At 40.9% G+C, this 22,461-nt stretch overlaps 1 protein-coding gene across 1 annotated transcript in view; it reads left to right on the top strand.

The window, feature by feature from the left end:
* Window positions 1–22,461, top strand: part of WDR64 (WD repeat domain 64) — a 56,457-nt gene that overhangs the window by 12,772 nt on the left and 21,224 nt on the right. Inside the window, exons 6-13 of the mRNA XM_066605021.1 lie at window positions 870–1,084; window positions 3,719–3,853; window positions 12,530–12,609; window positions 13,957–14,096; window positions 15,794–15,920; window positions 18,114–18,262; window positions 19,644–19,767; window positions 20,739–20,911. Coding sequence (XP_066461118.1) covers window positions 870–1,084; window positions 3,719–3,853; window positions 12,530–12,609; window positions 13,957–14,096; window positions 15,794–15,920; window positions 18,114–18,262; window positions 19,644–19,767; window positions 20,739–20,911 — 1,143 coding nt within the window. The remainder of the gene's footprint in view (window positions 1–869; window positions 1,085–3,718; window positions 3,854–12,529; window positions 12,610–13,956; window positions 14,097–15,793; window positions 15,921–18,113; window positions 18,263–19,643; window positions 19,768–20,738; window positions 20,912–22,461) is intronic.

Below are 22,461 nucleotides of genomic sequence, written 5' to 3'. Positions count from 1 at the left end.
AAAACTAGTTTTTTTTTTTCTCGCACCTTTGGTGTCTATCATGTAATGTTATTTCCACTTTCCTGTTCCTATGGTGGAACAGAAAAATGGAAGTGCCAACGTAAGTCTTACCCCAGCCTAATTCACAAAGCTGTTAGTTTAGATTGGCAACCTGAGAACTTTATCTAAATGCAACTCTGTGTCCTACGAGGAACGGTTAAAGGATCTGGGAATGTTTAGCTTGCAGAAGAGAAGGCTGAGAGGAGACTTAATAGCTGTCTACAAATATCTGAAGGGCTGTCACAGTGCAGAGGGATCAGCCCTATTCTCATCTGCACAAGGAAAGACTAGAAGCAATGGGATGAAACTGAAAGGGAGGAGACACAGATTAGATATTAGACAGTGTGGTGATCAATGAGTGGAACGGGTTGCCACGGGAGGTGGTGAGGTCTCCTTCAATGGAAGTGTTCAAACAAAAGCTGGACAAATATCTCTCTGGGATGATTTAGTGAATCCTGAACTGAGCAGGGAGTTGGACCCGATAACCTTGGAGGTCCCTTCCAACTGTACCAGTCTATGATTCGGTTAAGGGCTCATGAACCCAATCATATTATGGCTTTATAATACAGCGCCACAAAATGCCTACAGCCCTGTGCATAACCACAGGGCCTCTGAGTGCCTCTATACAAGCTCTATTGTGTGCACAAGGCCACTTATAGGGATACTGAACATTCAAATTGACTTCAACCGAACTCCATAAACAGTGTGAAGAGAAACGTACGGAACGGTTGTACGTACATGAGTATGATTTTTGAAATCTGGAATTCGATATTGTTTATATTACAAGCAATACACACTGTTAACCAATGTAACTGTTTCTGCCTTACAAGGACAACTATGTGTGCATGAAACCAATGGAGCATTGCCTACTTTGCATTTGCGCTGTGATTTCACAAGACCAGTCCTTGCAGGATGATGTATTGGTGGGAGATGATGCTGGATTCGTAAGTCTCTATTCCATATCAAGCGATGAACTCAAACTACAACTTTCAGAATCAAGTAAGATGATCCATCCAAATACCTTGGATTCCAGAAAATTTAGGAGGTAAAGTGGTTGTTTTATAGGAAATCTATAGTTATCACTGTTGAGAATAACTTTTCAAATTCTTGTCAGGACATTGAATCTCTCCATCATGGATGATGAGGTTAAAGGGTTTTTCTAGTCCTATAATATTGATGACCTATCCTCTGAATTGGTCATCAATATCAGATTGATGAACAAGACCCTGCTAATCATATGATGTGAGGGGGCTGAAGCCAGCAGGAAGACTTAGAGCTCCGAGAGAGCTGTACTGTCATTCCGGGGTACTGCACAATGGTTGGTGTTCTGAGTCTTCCAGCTGGCCTCAACCACTTCACATCATATGATTGGCAGGGTGCCATTGAGTGGACCTCCGTCAATCTGATATTGATGAAATATCCTGAAAAGATAGGTCATCAATATTACAGCACTGGAATATCTATTTATTGAAGATAGCTATCTACATACTATGCATAATTTGCCCATCTCTGTTTTACCATTTTGTCTAAATTTTAATCTTAGGGAACACAGCTGCTAAAAAGAAGATTTATTTTCATATATCCAACTAAATGAGGATTGAATATTAACCTTGACCAACTATAAAAAACAATTAATATGCAAGTGCTTGAGTTTATGGCTGTTGTGTTACTCTTACCAGACTTGGCATACTGCATATATAAATATGATATATCATAAATATTACTCACCTCTGATAACCAGCCAATCACTTTCATGCAAATACATGGTAGTCCTGAATTGTTGGGGCTGATCTGCCTTCCTGGAATGCTTGCAGTGTGTTCTGATTTCACTGCCCTGCTCCAGTGATTTTAGCAGTCCAGGTCCAGTAAAACACCAGCATCTTCACTACACTTGTTGGTAGTGCCAGATTCTGCACTCATTGACTCCTCCCTCGTCTCCTGCTCTCTGTTCTAAGAGCATAAGAGGGGAAGAAGTTATGAAGCGCGTCTGTCATTACTAGTGTGTGTAATGAAGATACAAATGTTTTACTGCTTCTAGATTGCAAGAGTCAGTGGATCAGGGGGGGGGGGGCAATGTAACAATCGGGCTACTAAAACGGTACTATAGGTATGGCTATGAAGGGGGCACTATAACATAGCAGGCACAGAGAACGTTCTATTAGTGTTGTCCTGGAGGGGGCAGTGTAACAATAGAGGCACAGAGAAGGTACTATTAGTGTGGCTATGAAGGGGGCACTATAACAATAGTAGTATAGAATACTCAGAGTCTGAGTAGTATAGAGAAGGTACTATAGGTGAAGTTTCGGTATAAAGTTTAGGGTGCATTAAAATAGTTATAGGGGTGAGGGACGAGTACATTAGTCTTCTGCTATATAAGGCACTTGTCAGGCCTCACATGGAATACTGTGTACAGTTCTGGTCATCGGTGCTCAGGAAAGACATTGCAGTGCTTGAGGGAGTTCAAAGAAGGGCAACTAAATTAATAAACCGAATCGGTGGACTGGAATACCCAGAGAGGCTATCAAAATTAGGATTACTCACCCTGGAAAAAAGACGGTTAAGGGGCGACCAAATAACCATGTGTAAATACATGAGGGGACAATACAAGGATCTCTCCCATCATCTGTTTATACCCAGGACCGCGATGGTAACAAGAGGACATCTTCTATGTCTAGAGGAAAGAAGGTTTCTTCGCAGTTAGAAGGGGGTTCTTTACTGTAAGAGCAGTGAGAATGTTAAACTCTCTGCTTGAGGACATGGTGATGGCAAAATCCATAGAGGAATTTAAGATTGGACCAGACGTCTTTTTAGAGCACTATGACATTACAGGATATAGACCTTAAATAACGAGAGGGGTTGTTGATCCGGGGGTCTTACGACTGCCCGACTTGGAGTTAGGTAGAAACTTTTCAAACGTTGATGCAGAGATCATTCTGGCTGTCATTATAGAGCCGGGAAGAAATTTTTATGACAAAATGAGGTAAATTGGTTTCTGTCTCATTGTTTTTTCTTGCCTTCCTCTGGATCAACAATGGGAGTGGAAACGAGCTGAACGGGATGGACATTTGTCTTTTTTCAGCCTGGCATACTGTGCTACTATGTTAGGTGTGACCATAAAGGGGGCACTATAACAATAGGAGTACAGAGAAGGTATTATAAGTATGGCCATGGAGGGGGCGTTATAACTAATAAATTACTGAAAAGAAATCAAATAATTTAAAAAAATCACTGAAAAGGCCATCCTTTTTAATACAAAGATATAAGCCAGTACCAAGCAGGGTCTAGAAAGACATAATGCTATATGGGAGAGACAGCATTCAGCCATTTACACAATCACTCATCTACCATATATTGGGGGGGGGGGGGGGGTGAGGAGGGGGGGTAGTATTATACACAGATGGAGCTAGTATAGGGTGCCAGTCACACATGTAGCGCACCATGCAGGCTTACAGCCTATTAATGTCGCCCATACAGTTAGATCAGGTGGGCAGTCCTGCACATTCCAAGTGAACCACACAAAGTACTGACACCCCGGGCTACCCCAGCATCTCAAAGCAAGACTATGTGAAGTGTGAACGGGGTCTAAGAATGAGTTAGTTAAATAATTTTTTTTCATAAATGTATAAAGTTGCTTCTACAACAACTAAGTGGATTGGCTGATAATATTTTGTATTTTTAGGTTCAGAAGAAAGCTGCACGATAGCTGGGTTGTTAAAATCAAGTATTTCCCAGAGATAAACCTCTTTGCCTCCTGCTCCCCAGACGGCACTCACTCCTTAGTCCTAGATGAAGTGAAGCGGATAGGAGACGCTGGGTACGGCCTTGATTATATTGTCCAATTATTATGACTAAATCAACTTATAAATAATAAAAGCATGTTTAGTGCCAAGTGACATTACAACTTCTAAAGGCCCATTTACACGGAGCGATGATCGCTCAAAAATCGCTGAAACGACAGTTTGAGTGACGGCTTTGAGCGATCATTTTGCATAAACTATTAAGTAGCTACTCAGCTGCTTAATAGCAATTTAGTGTGCAAATGAAGGCTTTAGCTGAATGCAGTTAATAGCCATAGGGCTCTTATCTGCATTCAGCTCCTTTGTTCTCCTGCAGGTTAAGTAGATGAAACAATGCTATCAGCAGTACCTGCAGAGAATTCAGCGTGCGGTCCTGATAAGACTGCACAATGATTTTTAGGTTGGCTTGAATTGAACGACCAAGCAGCAGGGCACGAAAAGTGCACGTTGGCCGCGAGTTTAGACGCAACGATTATTGTGCAAAAGATGGCTTTAGAGAGACTTGTGAGCAATCATTGCTCCGTGTAAATGGGCCTTTACTTAGCGAGGACATGTAGTGTTAGGAAATCTGTAGTCTACCACCATTGTTCTAATTCAAATGACTGCTCTCTAAAGCACCGAGATTTGGTGTGATAGAAACTAAAACCTGACAGCACTTACATGAAGGTGCATGTGGAGTGGTTGAGGCATACATTCAGCCAAGGACTGGACAGCTCTTATGTAGACACAGTTTGAAAGGGAAAACTAGGTCAACAATTTGGAGAACATTGAGACTGTTTGAATTAGGATCCCAGTGCATACGTAATAACAACCTACAAATATCTGAAGAGCTGTCACAGTGCAGAGGGATCAGCCCTATCCTCATCTGCACAGTGAAAGACTAGAAGCAATGGGATGAAACTGAAAGGGAGGAGACATAGACTGGATATTAGACAGTGAGGGTGATCAATGAGTGGAACAGGTTACCACGGGAGGTGGTGAGTTCTCCTTCAATGGAAGTCTTCAAACAAAGGCTGGACAAATATCTGTCAGGGATGATTTAGTAATCCTGCACTGAGTAGGGGGTTGGACTAGATGACCCTGGAGGCCCCTTCCAACTCCACCATTCTATGATTCTACTCATCTATCAAATATACCACCATTTATACCTTTGTGCATGCTTATTCATCTATGGTCTATGTTGGATTGATGCATGATGAATGCCTTATTTTAAAGCGAATCTGTCAGCTACTTTGAGCTCTAGGAGCTAAGCTTATGAGGTCAACGTAGCTGACCTGCTGTGTCTGAGGATCTAATTTTTACACTTGCCTTCCCCACTGTAGCCCCGGTGTCAGTGCTGAAACCAGTTGCTGCAGTGCATTGAGTCTGTTAGGTAATCCTCTCCTTGTAAGTTTAGAATGAGAGTACTACTTAGTGCTCCACCCAAAGTGCTGTCATGTAGGGAATAGCGGGGAACGCAAGTATAAAACTTACATCTCCGGACTCACTAGGTCACCTACTTTGAGCCAATAGCTTAGCTTAACCCCCAGGTGACCAGCCTACTGTGTTTTTACATCCTGCAGCTACAGGTCATGTACGAAGGGAGATCGCGGGGTCACAGATGTAACTTGAAGCTTCTGGGCCCTAATACAAAATCTGTTACGGGGCCCCCAAACTATAATGCTTTAGTAATAAAACTGGACTGCATATATGGAAAAGGGAAGGCTTATGGGACCCTTAAGGCTCATGGGCCTGGGTGCAACCGCATTCTCTGCATCCCCTATAGTTACACCCCTCCGCGGGGTGATCTCCCTCCATAAATCGCAGCTGCTAGCTGTTTCTTGCAGCTGACACCCGGCAGCAACAGCTCCAATAAGCTGTGTGGCTCATCTGAGCTGTTAACCCTTTAAATGCCCTGAACGATGTTCGGGGGGGTCCGTACGCCATTGCGGGTGTCATGGTAGCTGGGGTCTTCTGAAACGCCCCAGGGCTGTCATGGCAGAATGATTATCAAGTCATACCCATGGGGTGGCTTGATAGAATGCCTGCCTGATCGCAGTATTATGTAATGCTATGGCATTACGTCATACTGCAGGAGCGATCAAAGCATTGCAAGTTGTTGTCCCCTCTGGAGAAAAATGTAAAATAAGAACAATAAAGTTTAGTAATTATTAAAAAAAGTAATTAAAGTTTAAAAAAAAAACTTTTTGCCATATTTATAATAAAAGAATAAATACTCTAAATAGTAAAACAAAAATACATATTTGGTATCGCTGCATCCGTAAAAGTCGTAACTATCAAAATACCACATTATTAGCGCCGTCAGAAACCCCCCCCCCACCAGAAATGCACTTTTTTGTTCACCCTGACTCCAAGAAAAAATGCAATAAAAAGCGATCAAAAAGATATATGTATTCAAAAATGGTACCAACGCAAACTGCAGAACTTCCCGCAATAAATGAGCCCTCAGACAACTATCTTGACGGAAAAAGCTATTGTGCAAGAAATAAAAACTATATAAGTTTGGTATCGTAGTAATCGTACTGACCCATAGAATAAAATTATCACGTCATTCGTGTTGCAGTTTTGCGCCGTAGAAACAAGACGCACGGAAAGATGGCGGAATTTCATTTTTTTCCATTTCTCCCCACTTAGAATTTCTGTAAATGTTTTTCAGTGTATTATATGGTACATTAAATAGTACCATTAAAAAATACAAGTCGTCCCGCAAAAAAACAAGACCTTATAGATCGACGTCGATGGTCAAATAAAGGAGTTACGATTTTTTTTAAAGGGGGGGGGGGGGGGGAGAAGCCAAAATGGAAAAAAAAAAAAGCATGGTCACTAAGGGGTTATAGGGCTCAAAGTAGCTGACAGAGTCTCCTTAAATTTGTCCGGACATCTCATGTCATGAAAAGGTCTGGGTATCCTTGCGGCAAGGTAATATTGACAGCTAGCAAGCCAAATGATGCATTGAGCATTGTGATGGCCTAGCTCTGCCCTGTTGCTATGCAATGAAAACTGAGTGTCTGATAGCAGAGGAAGGAGTGAAAAGTAATCCCATACCTTAGAAAGAGAGCGCTTCAGACAAAAGGACATAAAAAAGAACTAGTGAGAACAGTAAGGGAGTTATTGACAACAACAAGACAAGGCCAGTAAATGTAGTGGTACCAAAGTGACCGGGCAGTGGCTGAAGGAATCCGTTACATCAATACCAAAGAGATTGTTAAAATAATCACTTAATTAGGTGATACTCAAGGGGTATCATATACTTATCAATCAGTTATGCCTAATTATTATTATTATGATGCATTGGAGAAGAGAACACTGAGAAACACTCAAGTGATGAAAGATTGCTTTATTGTTGCAGCACAAGAGGTTTTGTAGTATAATAACACAAGGTTAAACAAGTCAGCAATTCAAAGTGCACAGTATATGTGATGCTTCTATCTTAGTAAAACATTACAAAGGTTATTATGACAAAGCTGCATACTGGGACCCTACAATGCGTCTTTTACTCACATATTTCTTGCTATTCACATGGCACCGATGTTATGCACACAATATACTGGAAATAGCAAATTCATTTGATGTTAGTCTTTACCTCCAATTAACAAATGCAAGGAAAGGGAAGCTCAACTTATTATATGTGTCATCTGATCAACTGGGTCATGACGGGTATCGTTTCTCCTCATGGAGAGTACCTAGAAAGTGTGAGGAGACTTATAAGGCTATTCATGCTTCTCTGGGAAATATGCAAATGGAACAATACTTCTACAGCACCAACTATTGGAAGGCAGCATTCCTGGAAGTCAAAATCAGACCTTTTAACAAGCCTTGTAAAACTGACAGGGAAATATTAGACAATGCCTACTATACACAGACAGCTGATTCAGGGTGATTGCCCCATATCAGTGTGCAGTAGGTTTCTGGTTTGGGTAGGGAGAGGCATGGATGGCCTTATAAGTCTCCTCACATCTTCTACGTGATCTTCCTAAGGAGAAATTATACCCTTCATGACCTACAACTATAAGCCTCTCACTATCCAAGCTGGGAAACTTCTACACACTAATAGAGGGCAACCCCCCATCCCTGAAACAGCTGTCTGTGCATGATTGGTTTTGGCTTATAATTTCCAGTCATTGTTACAAGTCTTGGTAAAAAGTCTGACATTGCCTTGCAGGAATGCTGTCTTCCAATAGGTGGTGCTGTAGAGGCATTGTTCCATCTTCCAATTTGCATATTTCCCAGAGGAGCATGGATGCCCTTATGCGTCTCCTCACACCTTCTAGGTGCTCTCCTTAAAGGGGTTCTGTCATTACAATCTGTATTTTTTTTTCTCCAGTAAATCTGCCCCGCTGGCTCAACCTGTGGTAAATAACACATATAAAACGTTTTTTTCAGAAGTAGTACTTACCTAGGCTTCATTTTTCACCTCCATGCTCTGTTTACATCTTCAGCCCCTCCTGCTAGGAGGTCATCTCCCAGCACCCCTTGCTGTGCTGACCACTTCCGCCCTCACAAAGCTACTTCCGCCCATCCAGTGCAGTGAATAGTCCTGCCTGCAGTCTACCAAAATCTGCTAGTGTTTCTCCCTGGGTCTCTGAACACCCAGAGTTTCCCAAGGGCCTCCAGATCTTCCCAGCAATCTCACAGTAGCCACTCACTGTAGTCACTCAAAGCAGTCACTCATAGCAGTCACTCATAGCAGTCACTCATAAAAATCACTCACAGTAGTCACTCCACATGGTAAAAACAGGAATATTCCCCACGCAATGTATTGTATGAGTGTATGTATATATACATTTATCTATGCGTATATGTATCAAGATGTGTGTGTATAGATATATGTATGTATGTATGTGTGTGTGTGTGTATATATATATATATATATATATATATATATATATATACACATACATACACACACACACATATAATATGTATAGTAATATATCTACACACTGCATAGGACATGTACGTTCCACGCTTACACCCATGTGCGGCTGCCCTCAGAGAGACAAAAAAGTGCACAAAAGTGTGCGCAACTGCACTTACATCTGTGTAAAGCTGGTCCTATTGTATGTATATATGTATGTCCTGTTGTACCGCCTCTAGCTTGGATACAAGATGTGATACAGGGGGCATGCAGGCTCTAGTACCCTGTTGTACCACCTCTAGCTTGGATACAAGATGTGATACGGGCAGGCATGAAGGCTCTAGTATCCCGTTGTACCACCTCTAGCTTGGATACAAGATGTGATACGGGTGGACATGGAGGCTCTAGTACCCTGTTGTACCACCTCTAGCTTGGATACAAGATGTGATACAGGGGGCATGCAGGCTCTAGTACCCTGTTGTACCACCTCTAGCTTGGATACAAGATGTGATACGGGCAGGCATGAAGGCTCTAGTATCCCGTTGTACCACCTCTAGCTTGGATACAAGATGTGATACGGGTGGACATGGAGGCTCTAGTACCCTGTTGTACCACCTCTAGCTTGGATTCAAAATGCGAAACGGACGGGCATGGACGTTCTAGGACCCTGTTGTATCGCCTCTAGCTTGGATACAAGACGTGATATGGGTGGGCACGCTGCCACTTGGGATGCATTATGCATTGACACTTGGGGGTCAGGATAACAGCATGCTGACAATAGAGGGCAATGTATAGCTTTATGTCTTTGGTGATGTTAAATTCATTCTCTGTGGCTGATTTTACACAAGTGAGCACTATATCAGCCCGAGAAACTCAAACCAATATCTCGCATGGCAAATATGCGAGTGTGTCTGCCAGTGCAGTGCGCCTTGTAAGAACAATGCATTGCGATGTGTGTATGTGTGTAAAATATATACACATACATACACACATACATATACAAACACACACACACCGCTGTAGGAGCAACTGTAAGAAACAAAATAAATGGTGGGAATACGGCGGCCGCCTGATCTTTCACGCACATAGTATTCATAGGGGAGGTCCTATATTTTCTCGGTCAAGTATTAACGAGAGAGAAACCACAGTAATCATAGGCTTAGTTTTGTCCCAATATACGGCCGTGACAATCATGGCCGCATAAGGGAAGAAAATTACATTCGCCTGAAACCGCCATATACACACACACAGACAAATAAAGCTAGATAGATATATGTGTGTATATACACATAAACATATAGATGAATAGACGCGGATGGATAGACGGGCAGACACAGACGGATAAATGCAGACGGATAATTACAGATGGATAGATGGATAAATACAGATGCATAGAGAGATAAATGTAGACGGATAAATACAGACGGATAGACGGATAAATACAGACGGATAGACGGATAAATACAGACGGATAGACACAGACGGGTAGACAGATACAGATAGCATATATATGCATATAAACATATATATATATATATATATATATATATATATGCATATATGCTTTTTATATATATACTTTTATTTATATATATATATATATATATATATATAAAAGCATATATGTGTGTGCATATATATATATGCATATACATATGCATATGCATATATATATATATATATATGCATAAATATATATATATATATATATATATATGCATATATACATATATATATATATATATATATACACATATATATATATACACATATATGCATATATACATATATATATATACACATATATGCATGCATATATATATATATGCATATATATATGTATATATATGTATATATATATATGCGTATATATATATATATATGCGTATATATATATGCATATATATATATATATTTATGCATATATATATATATATATATGCATATATATATGCATATATATATATGCACACACACATATATATATATGCATATATTTATATATGCACACACATATATATATGCATATATTTATATATGCACACACATATATGCTTTTTTATATATATACTTTTATTTATATATATATATATATATATATTTATATAAATAAATTATATATATATGCTTATATGCAGAAGCTTTCATTTCCATTGGCTAATAGAAATATATTCTGCCTGACAACAGTGTCAGGGATACATTTCTATTGGCCGAGAGGCAGCAGAAGCTTGCATTTCCATTGGCTAATAGAAATGTATTCTGCCTGACAACAGTGTCAGGGATACATTTCTATCGGCAGAGAGTGTGCACGTGTAACGTGCTCCCAGGCGAGCGCGAGCGCGCCGCAGACTCGCGCATGCGCAGTCGTGTGCCGCTGTCTCGCGCGTGCGCAGTCGTGCCATTGTCTCGCGCGGCTACCTTCATTCCGCGCTTCCTCACAAGACAATGTACGCACACGTCACTAGTGACGTATGCGTACATTGACCTGAAGGAAGCGGAAGGTAGGCAGTGTACGCTTTTTGACCGGATGGAAGAAAATTGGGTGCTGGAGGTCACGTGACCGAATTGACAAGCGGCTCCAGGAGAAGATTTGGGATAAGAAGAAGAGGTAAGCAGGCTGCCTGGGGAGCAATAGGTAAAAAAAAAAAAAAATTTTTTGTTTTTAATGACAGAACCCCTTTAAGGAGAAACAATACCCTTTTCAGCTGAACAACTGTGATAAGCCTAAGCAGATTTATTCTTGATAAGGATAGTATACTTATTGGGAACTACCACATAAATGTTTATTGATAGTTAATTAGGTAATGTATGTTCATATTACATGTTCCTTACTACTGGAAGTGAATTAATGTGTGTAAAGTTAGGTTTGTCGAAAACGACTCACCCATAAAACTCACTAGGAAAATTCTATTTGAAGATCAGATTTACTTATGGAAGTCTTTCAGGCAGATAGAGATTGAAAAATGTAGTTTTAACCAGTTATAGTCCACCTGCATTGTCATTGTCATAGCCTATTGTTAGACAACAGACCTTTTTTTGACTTACGGACTGAATAGGAGTATAGGGAAGATTTTAATCTATTATTGCAGAATTCTCTGTTGATGATAATTGAAAGGAAACCAGTCACCAACTATAATCATCAGGAACTAAGTGTGGTGCTTATAGTTTAGGTGTCGTGTAGTCTGGGGATCCTCTCTTCATACTTGCCTGGTGCTTTGTTCCTGCGGTGTCCCCCGATGAGATGAATCGGAGTGCGCACGCACAGCTTTCTGGAAATAGGCAAATTTTGTGTGACTTCGCCAGGGAGCACCCCAGGATGGGGAACTGGGTGAGTATGAAGAGAGGCTCCTCAGACTCCACATCACTCCACTTTATGGTACTTATAGTTGATGACAGATTCTTATTATTTCATGACCTGTTCTAACTATTTATAAGTATATCTCTATTTGATGCAAAACTGTTAATTCATTGAAATATTTTTGGATTTCTTTTTTCTTTATTCAAACAAATACATGATTGAGGGATTACAGTCTCATGATTCTTGCCGGATCCGTTATTCTAGTCTCATTCTTACATGTATATGTCTAACTCTTCCCCGGGTTCCTATTGTAATCGCTGCATTCTTGTGATCTATAGAGTCGTGGTCATCAAACACCCATATTAAAATATTCATTTCTTTTATTTATTGCAGTATCTGTGGCTGTGGGGTTTGTTCCAAGTGTTTGGGCAGATGGTTCTGCTCATGTTCAAAACTGATGATGAACCAATATATGATAGACATTAACTATTATGATAAAATCTTGTATTAAAGCACCGTCTTATTTTTAATACACAGATCCATTAGAGAATTCTCAGTTCCTAAAGGAGTCACAACATTTGCCTACTGTGTGAAAACAAATATGATCATCACTGGAGGTAGGGCCGTGTCTTTAACATGTCAGTCTTTTGCCGATTGAGGGTCCTTTTATCGTTTGAACAAGTGAGTGACGTCACCACCAGCTCATTCGCTCTCGTGCAGCCTGTTTAGACAGGCAGATACATCGTTGGCGCTTTCAAATGAGAATCATTCAGAATCGTTCATTCTTACGGATTCCCTGTATAAGTCACTGAGAGGGACTGAATCAGCGCGGTTGAAACTGAATGATAAGTGAATGAGCCAATGATAGTTTTTATGCCTGTATAAAATGAACGATAAACAAAAAGTGAAAACTTCTTGTTCAGTTACAATAACTGGTATCTGTACAAAGTCTGCTCCTCTGTATAATGCCCCTTTTACATGAAACAATCATCTAAATCAGGAATGCACAGCCTTTTTTGGTCTGCACTGTCGCATTGTGCTAGTTCAAGGGGCTGCAATACATTTTGGTCGGCTCTATTAACACCTAAGTTGGCACTATTATTAATGGGGGCACTATAGAGTAGTTTGAGGGGGGAACATATTTTATAATCCAACTCTTTGGGAAGGATTTTTATTAAAAAATGTGAAAACCCTTCACATGAACCTCACACACAGTCCGTGTCCCCCGACGGAACTGCAGACTCAGTCTAACTTGTCGAGAGCGTCAAGATGGCAAATAGTGATTTACTGCTGTAGCATCAAATGGGAATAAGGTGGTGGCAGAAAACTCTGGTATCGGCTTATCGGCCATGGGACTAAAGGATGGAGCATGTTAATAACCAACATTCTCATCCACTGGGTCAGATGGCCAGCCAATAAACATATGAGAATGTAGGTCAACGCCATCGATAGCAGCTGGTTAAGGCACCTTCTTTTTGTTATGTATGGCCAGCTTAACTGTTGAAAGGATTTGGTGTTCTCAGGAAGGGTATGGTTTTTCCTTGGGGAGAGTACCTAGAAACTGTGTGAGGAGACCTATAAGACCATCCATGCTCCTCACCTCTTCTTGGCTTTCAATTCCCAGTCATTGTTATAAGACTTGTTAAAAAGTCTGAGATTGACTTGCAGGAATGCTGCCTTCCAATAGGTGGCGCTGCAGAGGTATTGCTCCATCGTCCCATTTACATTTGGAGTTCTCTAACGGGAAGGCAGACCTCTATAAAGAGAGATTACAACATTCATCAGCACAGAAGTTTGAAGGTTTTCTCCCTTCGGCCTGCAATGATATCCTGTGCAGACTCATTAGAACGCTCCTTCTGCACTGATATCGAATGTGGAGTAAATACAGCATTACTAGTGACGTAAATGGCATTAATAAGTAGAACAAGTATTCTGAAGATTTATGTCTTCTTCTATCTTTACAGGACGTGATAAAGTTCTACGCTTGTGGCATCCCAATGATACGGAGAAACCTATGGGAAAATTATTTGGCCATGTGTTCTCAATTGTAGACATTGCAGTCAATGAAAAAGACCAGCACATTATCAGTCTGTCCACCGCAAGGGTAATTATATAGTCTATGTTTGGAATCAGTGGAATCATTTAATTAATATATATAGTAGCATACGGACATCATAGAGTCACGATGGAGAACTTCTATCGAAGAGCGGCTTCTACTTCCACACAACCATGCGTTACATTCTTGGCTTTCGCACTGCACATTATAAATTGCAAGACACGGCTTTGCCAAGCAATAAGAGTCGATCACTTTGGATTACAAAAGCTGGATCTGTGATGATCAACTGATGGCCAAGCTTGTTTCATGAGATTCTCCTTCAAATGTAAAAAAAAAAGAAGGAAAAACTATGTTAATGTAAATCCCCACTTACCTTTTGTTTATCTTTAGATGCTTCTTTTTGTCTGGGGGGTAATCAGTCCTGTAAGATTAAAATGGCCTCTGTCCATCCTATCAGAAACTTGACCTAGACTGCAATGCAACTAACATGGGTTGTGTGCCACTCAAGACCAGGGGGGTTAGGAGGGGACACACTGCCCATTCGGGACGGGCCTTTTGGCAGATTTTGTTGCCTTCCCCAGTTTAAGCATGCAATGTATTTATCAAATGTGGCACAAGATGAAGAAAGGCCTGAGGCTTTTATTAAACGTCAGGTACGTAGTAGGTTCCTCCTGTCCTGACTATTAGCACTCTAAACACTTGTGATGCAAATCTGCCAGAAAATCCACATGTAATGCTTATTCCCATCTCAGCTTTTCGTAGCCAAAATGGGAAACCGCTGCCAACACTACCGGTCACGCCACTGGCGCCCATGGAAACAGCCAAGTGCTGATTCTGTATCTCCCAATGAAGTGAATGGGAGCTACAAAACAGCATAGCACAGCGCACTACACCGCTTCCATAACTCCTCAAGTGTGGCGCACCGTGCTACACTCTTTCCGTAGCCCACGTTCACTTCGATGAGAGCTACGGAACCAGCGCTCAGCTCTGTTCTTCATCTATCCAACGTTTATGACCTACACCAAATGGATTTAAAGACAGATTTTGGTACGGATTCGCTACAAATTTTTTAGCTGAGGAAAGCCTTAAGCAAATCTGCCACGTTTGTGGAAATGCCCGTCAGGGTCCGCTGACACATAGCAGATTGGGCTTGGATTAACCATGGCAGAAAATTGTCACCAAAGTCTGCGTCAATTTCCATATTAAAATCCGCCTCAGGGTCTGCAGCAGATGTCACCCAAGTGCAATAAGAAGTTGGGACTTTTCCACTGTTGATTTAGGGATCGCTGTGTTTTGGTGTATTAACCCCTTCCAATCCACTGTCTGAAGACATTATGATTTAAGGCTGTACAACTCCGATGTTGAAAGACGTCCGTCGGGGTTCTCTTACTGTATATTGCCAGCCTCTCTGCTGTTGAAGCCTATCCAACGTGTCACCTCATGCAGTACTGGTTTTAGCCAGCATATAGCGCCATTGTATCAAAGCAAAAAGAGTGTAACCCCCTAGGAAAACCAGGATATAAATTGGATTGGAAAGGGTTAATATTTTTCCAGCAAATATTCTACTGGGATGGGGGGGATGCATTGTGTGTATGAAGGGGGGTTATGAAAAGCTTCGGAGTTCGGTCCTCTTAATCCACCATTGTATATGCCCCTATATCTATATGCAAAATATCATTGTTAAAGGTTGTACATAGGCTTGAAATGTAACATGCAAACCTGTGTGTACATTTTCTGTATGGCAGGGCCTCAGAGTCTGGGATATACACACTCTTTCATTACTACAAGTCTTCTTGGATACAGAAACAGGACCTTGTGACATGCGAATAAACTCCATGATATTTGATAATAAGCATCTCCAACTGATCACTGGTAAGAAAAAGGATTCAATGGATTTAGGGAAATCTACTCTGGAGTGCCAAATGGGGGAGGAGGGAACCCCATTCTCTTGAACAGTCAGTGGAACCTACCCCAATAGGACATTTATGGCACGCACGTCTCATATGCTATTAATGTCCAATTAGGCAATGCTCCTTTAACTTTTATTGCGGCCCTTGTAAGTGGTTCGTTCAGACAATGTGGCCCTCGGAAAAAAAAGATTGTGCAAGGTAGGATATATTACAAGTTTCTCTGCCCCTTTCCATGGCTGCGGACACAAAATTATATCACCCTCCAAGGCTCTTTTCATACCAGATCAATGCAGGCTATGGGAGTCCACCACAATGGCCCGAGGCGGTGGAACACAAAAAGTGGACACCATCAAAGAACATTTTAGTGTGACCCAAAAAGTTACAATTATAATGTCCACTAATGAATGCATTTGGGCAGATTTACTCTTCTGATTGTGCCTAGACCTGGTTGCAAAATGTGTCAAAATTAACCCCTTAGTGATGAGCCTTTATTGTGACTTTAAGGACCAAGTAATTTTCATCATTGCATTACAAGAGCCGTATCTCGTTGACGTCCGTATGAAGGCTTTTTTTGGGACAAGTTGTATATTTTAATGGCCCCACTTTAGGGTACATAAAATGTATTGTATAACTTTTATAACATTTTTTTGGGGGGTGGGGGGGTTGGAAAAAATGTCCAGAATTTCGGCCATTGTTTTGGAGTTTTGTTTTTACAATATTTATAGCTTGGGGAACATACCAGAATAACCTTCTTATCAGCACAATTACTGTGACACTAGGTTCATACAAATGCTTTACATTTTTTTTTTACTATTTTTGCACAATAAAAACACATTTTTAAAGAAAAACAATTACACCTGCATCACCACATTCTAAGACTCATACCATTATTTTTCTGGCAGCGGAGCTCTGTGAGGGCTTGTTGTTTGCAGGAAGAGTTATTGTTTTTATTGGTACCATTTTGAGGTGAATATCCCTTTTGAATTGCTTTTTAGCACTTTCTTGGGAAGAGAACAAAAGAAAAATAGCGATTCTGGCATTCGTTTTAAAAACTTTTCACGACGTTTGCGCTTCTGCGATTTTTGTGCAATGTGATTTTAACATTAGAAAGTCCCATTGACATGTGCAGTAAAAAAAAACACAGCGATATCGCAGCATTAAAAAAACGCTAGTGGGTAAAAGCCTTTACTGTCAATAGTCATCCAAGCCATAGTAACATAGTATGTTAGGCCGAAAGGAAACAGTGTCCATCTAGTCCAGCCTATCCCCTTCCCCCCTGCCCTTGTTGATCCAGAGGAAGGAAAAAAAACCAATGAGGCAGAAACCAATTTAGCCGATGTTGAGGAACAAATTCCTTCCCGAATCCACAATGGCAGTCAGAATGATCCCTGGATCAACCTTTGATAGTTCCTACCTGACTCCAAGACCCGGACCAACAACCCTGCTGGCCATTTAATGTCTATATCCTGTAATATCACAGCGCTCTAGAAAGGCATCCAGTTCCCTCCTAAACTGCTCTATTGATTTTAACATCTCCACATCCTCAGGCAGAGGGTACCACAATCTCACTGCTCTTACAGTAAAGAACCCCCATCTGTTTTGGTGATGGAAACTTCGGGCTGTGCATGGTTGCTCCCTTACTGCAAACAATTAACCCTCTTCTGTTTTTGATCTAACCCTAACCCCATCGCCATCTTCAAATATTGTTGAATTTCCTTTACTGGATTTGCTGAGGAAATTCCGCAGCATTTACAGCACAAACCATGTAGGGACATTTCAAAAATCTCCTTCACACGGAGCAGCCATTTATCACAATGAATCCGCAGCATGTTAGAATAACACAGCACCTTCCAAATACGCATCAAGTCTATTTGTGCTGCGGAGCTCAAAGGTTAAATCCCACAGCAGAGCCGCCATTAAAAAAGAGGCCAAGTCCGCAGAATTTAGGCGCAGGTTTGGTCGCTGTGGATTTCCAGTGTAACTGCTGTAGGTTCTCCGTTGTGGAGTGCCCGCAGTGATCACGCATTGTGTGAAGGTGGCCTTTCAGCTTTAAACTCCAAGCTGTGCAATTAGTATAATTAGGACTAAGTGATCATTTCAGTATTGCAGAAATAATAGATCTCATGTCGTCAAGTGATTTTTTTGGTTTTTCCAGCTTCATGCACGTTGGGTGTTTGGCCTCTAACACGGATGATTCAAGACACAAGACAAGTCCCACGCTCACATGACCGGCCAATAAATGCCGCTGGATATAACAACGTCCTTCATCAGTTTCTCACCATCTGTTCAGAGTCCGTTTTAAAGGTAAATCTGATTTCAAGGTCCACTCATTGTCCAAAACCTCCCTACCCTAGAAGAAGTTGTCGGAAACGAATAAAACTTTCTCTGTGTGATTGTAACGTTGATATAAGTGATTACAATATCAGAGCAAAAGGAGAATTTATGGCAGAAAACTAAGTCCTTGTATGGATACTCTAGTACCCTGTTGTACCGCCTATAGCGGTAGAGTTTTGTCATTCACAGCACCACTGCAAACAAAGATGACGGTGGGTGTCAAAGGCATTACATGCAATGGGGGCCGTGAAACCAAATGTCCTTCAATCAAGCACCTGCAAATGGTTTCGACAGACACAGAGGCCTTTAACAATGGCAGCACTTGTCTCTGGATGGTGGACAATGAAACAGTTGGAGCTGCTTGGGCTTGTCGGATTATCAGATGAGTCTCTATACTTGTGGTCTGTTGAGAGTGTCCTGAGCCCGGTTGCCTGGTGTGCTTTCATGCATTCACTGGTCCCAACACCTCCTAACAGTCTGGTCAGAACAGTCCAGGTGGCAGGTAATTCGTAGATATGGCTATCCAGCTTCTCACATCCCAATAATGCACCTGGTAACGGGGTGAAATCTCTTCTCTGCGTCGTAGAATCGTCTAGTGGTCAACAAGCGCTACACAAGCGGAAGAAGAGGTCACTACACACAAGGAGGCTCCGAGAGCCTCTTATAGGCCGAGGGTGGAACCACTTTTAGGGCCTCCGGTGCCAAGACCGTTCATCTAATCACCACAACTCTTATCATTTACAGATCTGCCTGAGATGGAACTGCAGGACAGGTTTTGCAACAAAATGACAACTTCTTCTTCTAGGGGCGGGATTTTTTTTTAATAAAGAGTGTATTTAATAAATTCTAACACATGTTAAATATGATGTGCGCATCACTAGAGCTCAAGAAATGTTTATATCTCTTATCATTCATTACTGATTTTACAACATCGCTACAAAATAAGAACAAGCTAGGACTGACACACTTTTAGTACAATATTAAAGTAGAGACACCTACAAATGTAAAGAAGCAGACAAATGCATATGTACCATGGAGTCAGTCCATGCACCTCCTGTGAGCCCCATAGACAGGGGAGCATCCCCAATTGAAGTCCTCTCCACTTACTGGTGTGATGGCAGCAAAGGACCTTCTCTCCTCCAAAGGATGGGCAGGAGCTATTATGGCCGCACCCTCCTTACACCCGATGAGGAGCACGTAGTAGAAGCCAGTGCACTGAAATGTTTGACCATTACTGCCAGAAAATATTGTATAATTAGTAAATATTGTAAAACTATTCATTCTAGTAATTATTAATTACTAGAATGAATAGTTTTACAGTAAATTGTCATCACACTTTGTTTTCTTGCAGGTTTGGGAAATGGAGACAGGTCATCAAATATATGAAATTAAAGATGCTCATGGACCAACTATTGAAGTGACTGCAGTTGCTATTCACATAAATGGATTCCGTTTTGCTACTGGGGCTTATAACGGTTTGTTATTACGTTTTCTTAATCTGAGGAAGCCAAAGGGAAAAGGGGGTTGAAGAAAAGTCCTAAAATGAAATAAATGTTTCAATGTATCTATCCAAATACAGTATATGAATATATGCATGCAATTTGCTTTAACTAAACCGTACATGGGTTTTCAGATAACATTTCAGAAAAAGATGCCGTGGGTTTACACATGAGGAATAACCCTTTGTTCTGGCTGTTATATGACTTTGATTCTGCATTTTTTCCTTTGCAGTGTGTATATCTGTTTCTCCGTCCTCTCAGGAGTGGTGGTGCTGCACTGTGTTCTATAGACTGTACACAGATAACTACAGAGACCTTGCTTTCTATCTGTCTCTTACACACACACAGACATAACCTCATCAGGCAGGGTGTACAGAAAGATTTAGCAGCATACATGTGTATAATTAGCAGATCTCACCATTAACTCTACTTGCAGCTCTCTGTGTGTTTCTTCCTCCTACGCGTCTTTGTATCTGCACATACAGTTTAATGAGCAGGATGACTTATCCCCGCTCTAGAGTCCTCTTGTCAATCAAGTGCTAGCAGACAGCAAGCTAGGGGAAGGGGGACGACAATTTAGAGGGATTTTTTAGCATAAAAGCATCTTTTTAGGTAAATGAAGTGCATAGCAGTTTTGCTTATTATCAAATTGCCTGTCGTATAAGCACAAGTTATTTGAAAAGTTAATGATGCCTTATATTTCTGTAATATAAGTTTTGCCTATCTATTCATTCCCAAGTCGGGAACATGGAGTGATAATATAATTACTTTGGAAGCCTAAAGTGGTTAGCTATAGAAGCTGCGCATTTTTGGCCACAGTAGAAAAGAAAGTATATTGCATTGCAGTTAGACTAATGATTTCTCCCATATATATAATTGTAACACTTCAGCTATTTAGATACAATGGAGTACATAGAGCTGGCCTTTTTAAAAATGTTTTCACCTAGGTTCATTGAAAATATGGGATTTTGGAAATGGCTATCAAATAAAGGCTCTGCCTCCCAAGAAAGGCAGTAGAGATGAAGAACAAGGCATCTGTCAGCTAAGTTTCCTGCGAGCCGTTGATAATCAGCACGTAGTTATCGCTCTGGACTTGAGCGGGAACATAAAACTGATTCAGGTTATTAATACTATTTTAGTCTTTACATGATAGAGGACTGAATGTGGGACTACAAATCCCAGGAAATATCAACTCTGAAGCACCTTTTCTTAGACCTCCTTGGTTTTTCTCTGGGTCTTAACATAGGGTGTATCTCGACACTGATTAGCTGGTGTCAGAGTGACACACCCCTTTGTCAATGGAACAGTCAACACCCATCGGTCATTTTACTTCATGCATTACCAGAGGAGCAATAGAGGAACGGCAAAATACATGATGTGAATAAAAGATGCTGCAGAATGATTTTCTTTTTTTGCATGCAATGTAGGTACTTATTAGGAGAGGTTACAGGTCCTCTACAAGGTCACCTTCACACATGATTTCAATGTGTTTGTTCACATGCATGTATTTTTTTTCCCCGTGCATTTTGGTCGCACGGGAAAAAAAAAACAAAAAAACAGCATGCTAATATATCTCTTTGCATTTGTGCAGTAAAAGTTCCCATAGACAAGAAGTTAATGGGGATGCAGGACGTGTATGGAGGGAGGTAGCGCCGCTATCTCCCTCCATACAGCGCGGGCGTCAGCTGTTTATTACAGCTGACACCCGCAGGCAATAGCCGCGCTCGGCCGGTCGCGGCTATTAACCCTTTAAATGCTGCTGTCAATTCTGACAGTGGCATTTAAATCGCCCCCCCCCCCCCCCCCGCGGTGAGATCGGGGGAGCCGTGCAGGTGTCATGGCAGCCGGGGGCCTAATGAATGGCCCCAGGGCTGCCTTAGCAGACTGCCTATCAAGCCATCCGCACAGGGTGGCTTGAAAGACTGCCTGTAAAAAAGCAGTATGACGTAATGCTATAGCATTACGTCATACTGCAGGAGCGATCAAAGCATCGCATGTTAAAGTCCCCCAGGGGGACTTCAAAGTAATGTAAAAAAAATAATCAATAAAGTTTTTTTAATTGTTTAAAAAAAAAAAGTTATAAAAGTTTAAATCACCCCCCTTTTGCCATATCCATTATTAAAAAATCAAAATCATAAAATAAAAATATGTATTTGATATCGCCGCGTCCGTAAAAGTCCGATTTATCAAAGTAGTGCATTATTTTTCCCGCACGGTGAACGTCGTCTGAAAAAAAAAAAAGAACGCCAGAAATACACTTTTTTAGTTACCCTGTCTCCCAGAAAAAACGCAATAAAAAGCGATCAAAAAGTCATATGTATTCGAAATTGATACTATCGGAAACTACAGGACATCCCGCAAAAAATGAGCCCTTGCTCAACTACGTCGATGAAAAAATAAAAAAGTTATCGCGCGCACAAAATGACCGCAGAAAATAATTGAAAAAAATTAAATATCTTTAAAAAAAAAATTAAAGTACTACAGCAAAAAAATACTATACAAGTTTGGTATCGTAGCAATCGTACTGACCCATAGAATAAAAATATCACGTCATCTTTGTTGCAATTTGTGTGCTGTAGAAACAAGACGCACCAAAAGATGGTGGAATGTCGTTTTTTTTCCATTTCTCTCCGCTAAGAATTTTTTAAAAGTTTTTCAGTAAATTATATG

The sequence above is a fragment of the Eleutherodactylus coqui genome, chromosome 5 (genome assembly GCF_035609145.1).
Source record: "Eleutherodactylus coqui strain aEleCoq1 chromosome 5, aEleCoq1.hap1, whole genome shotgun sequence".
In the NCBI taxonomy this organism is placed as follows: domain Eukaryota; kingdom Metazoa; phylum Chordata; class Amphibia; order Anura; family Eleutherodactylidae; genus Eleutherodactylus; species Eleutherodactylus coqui.
The sequence above is the reverse complement of the archived record's forward strand: the minus strand, read 5'-3'. Positions and strand labels throughout refer to the sequence as shown.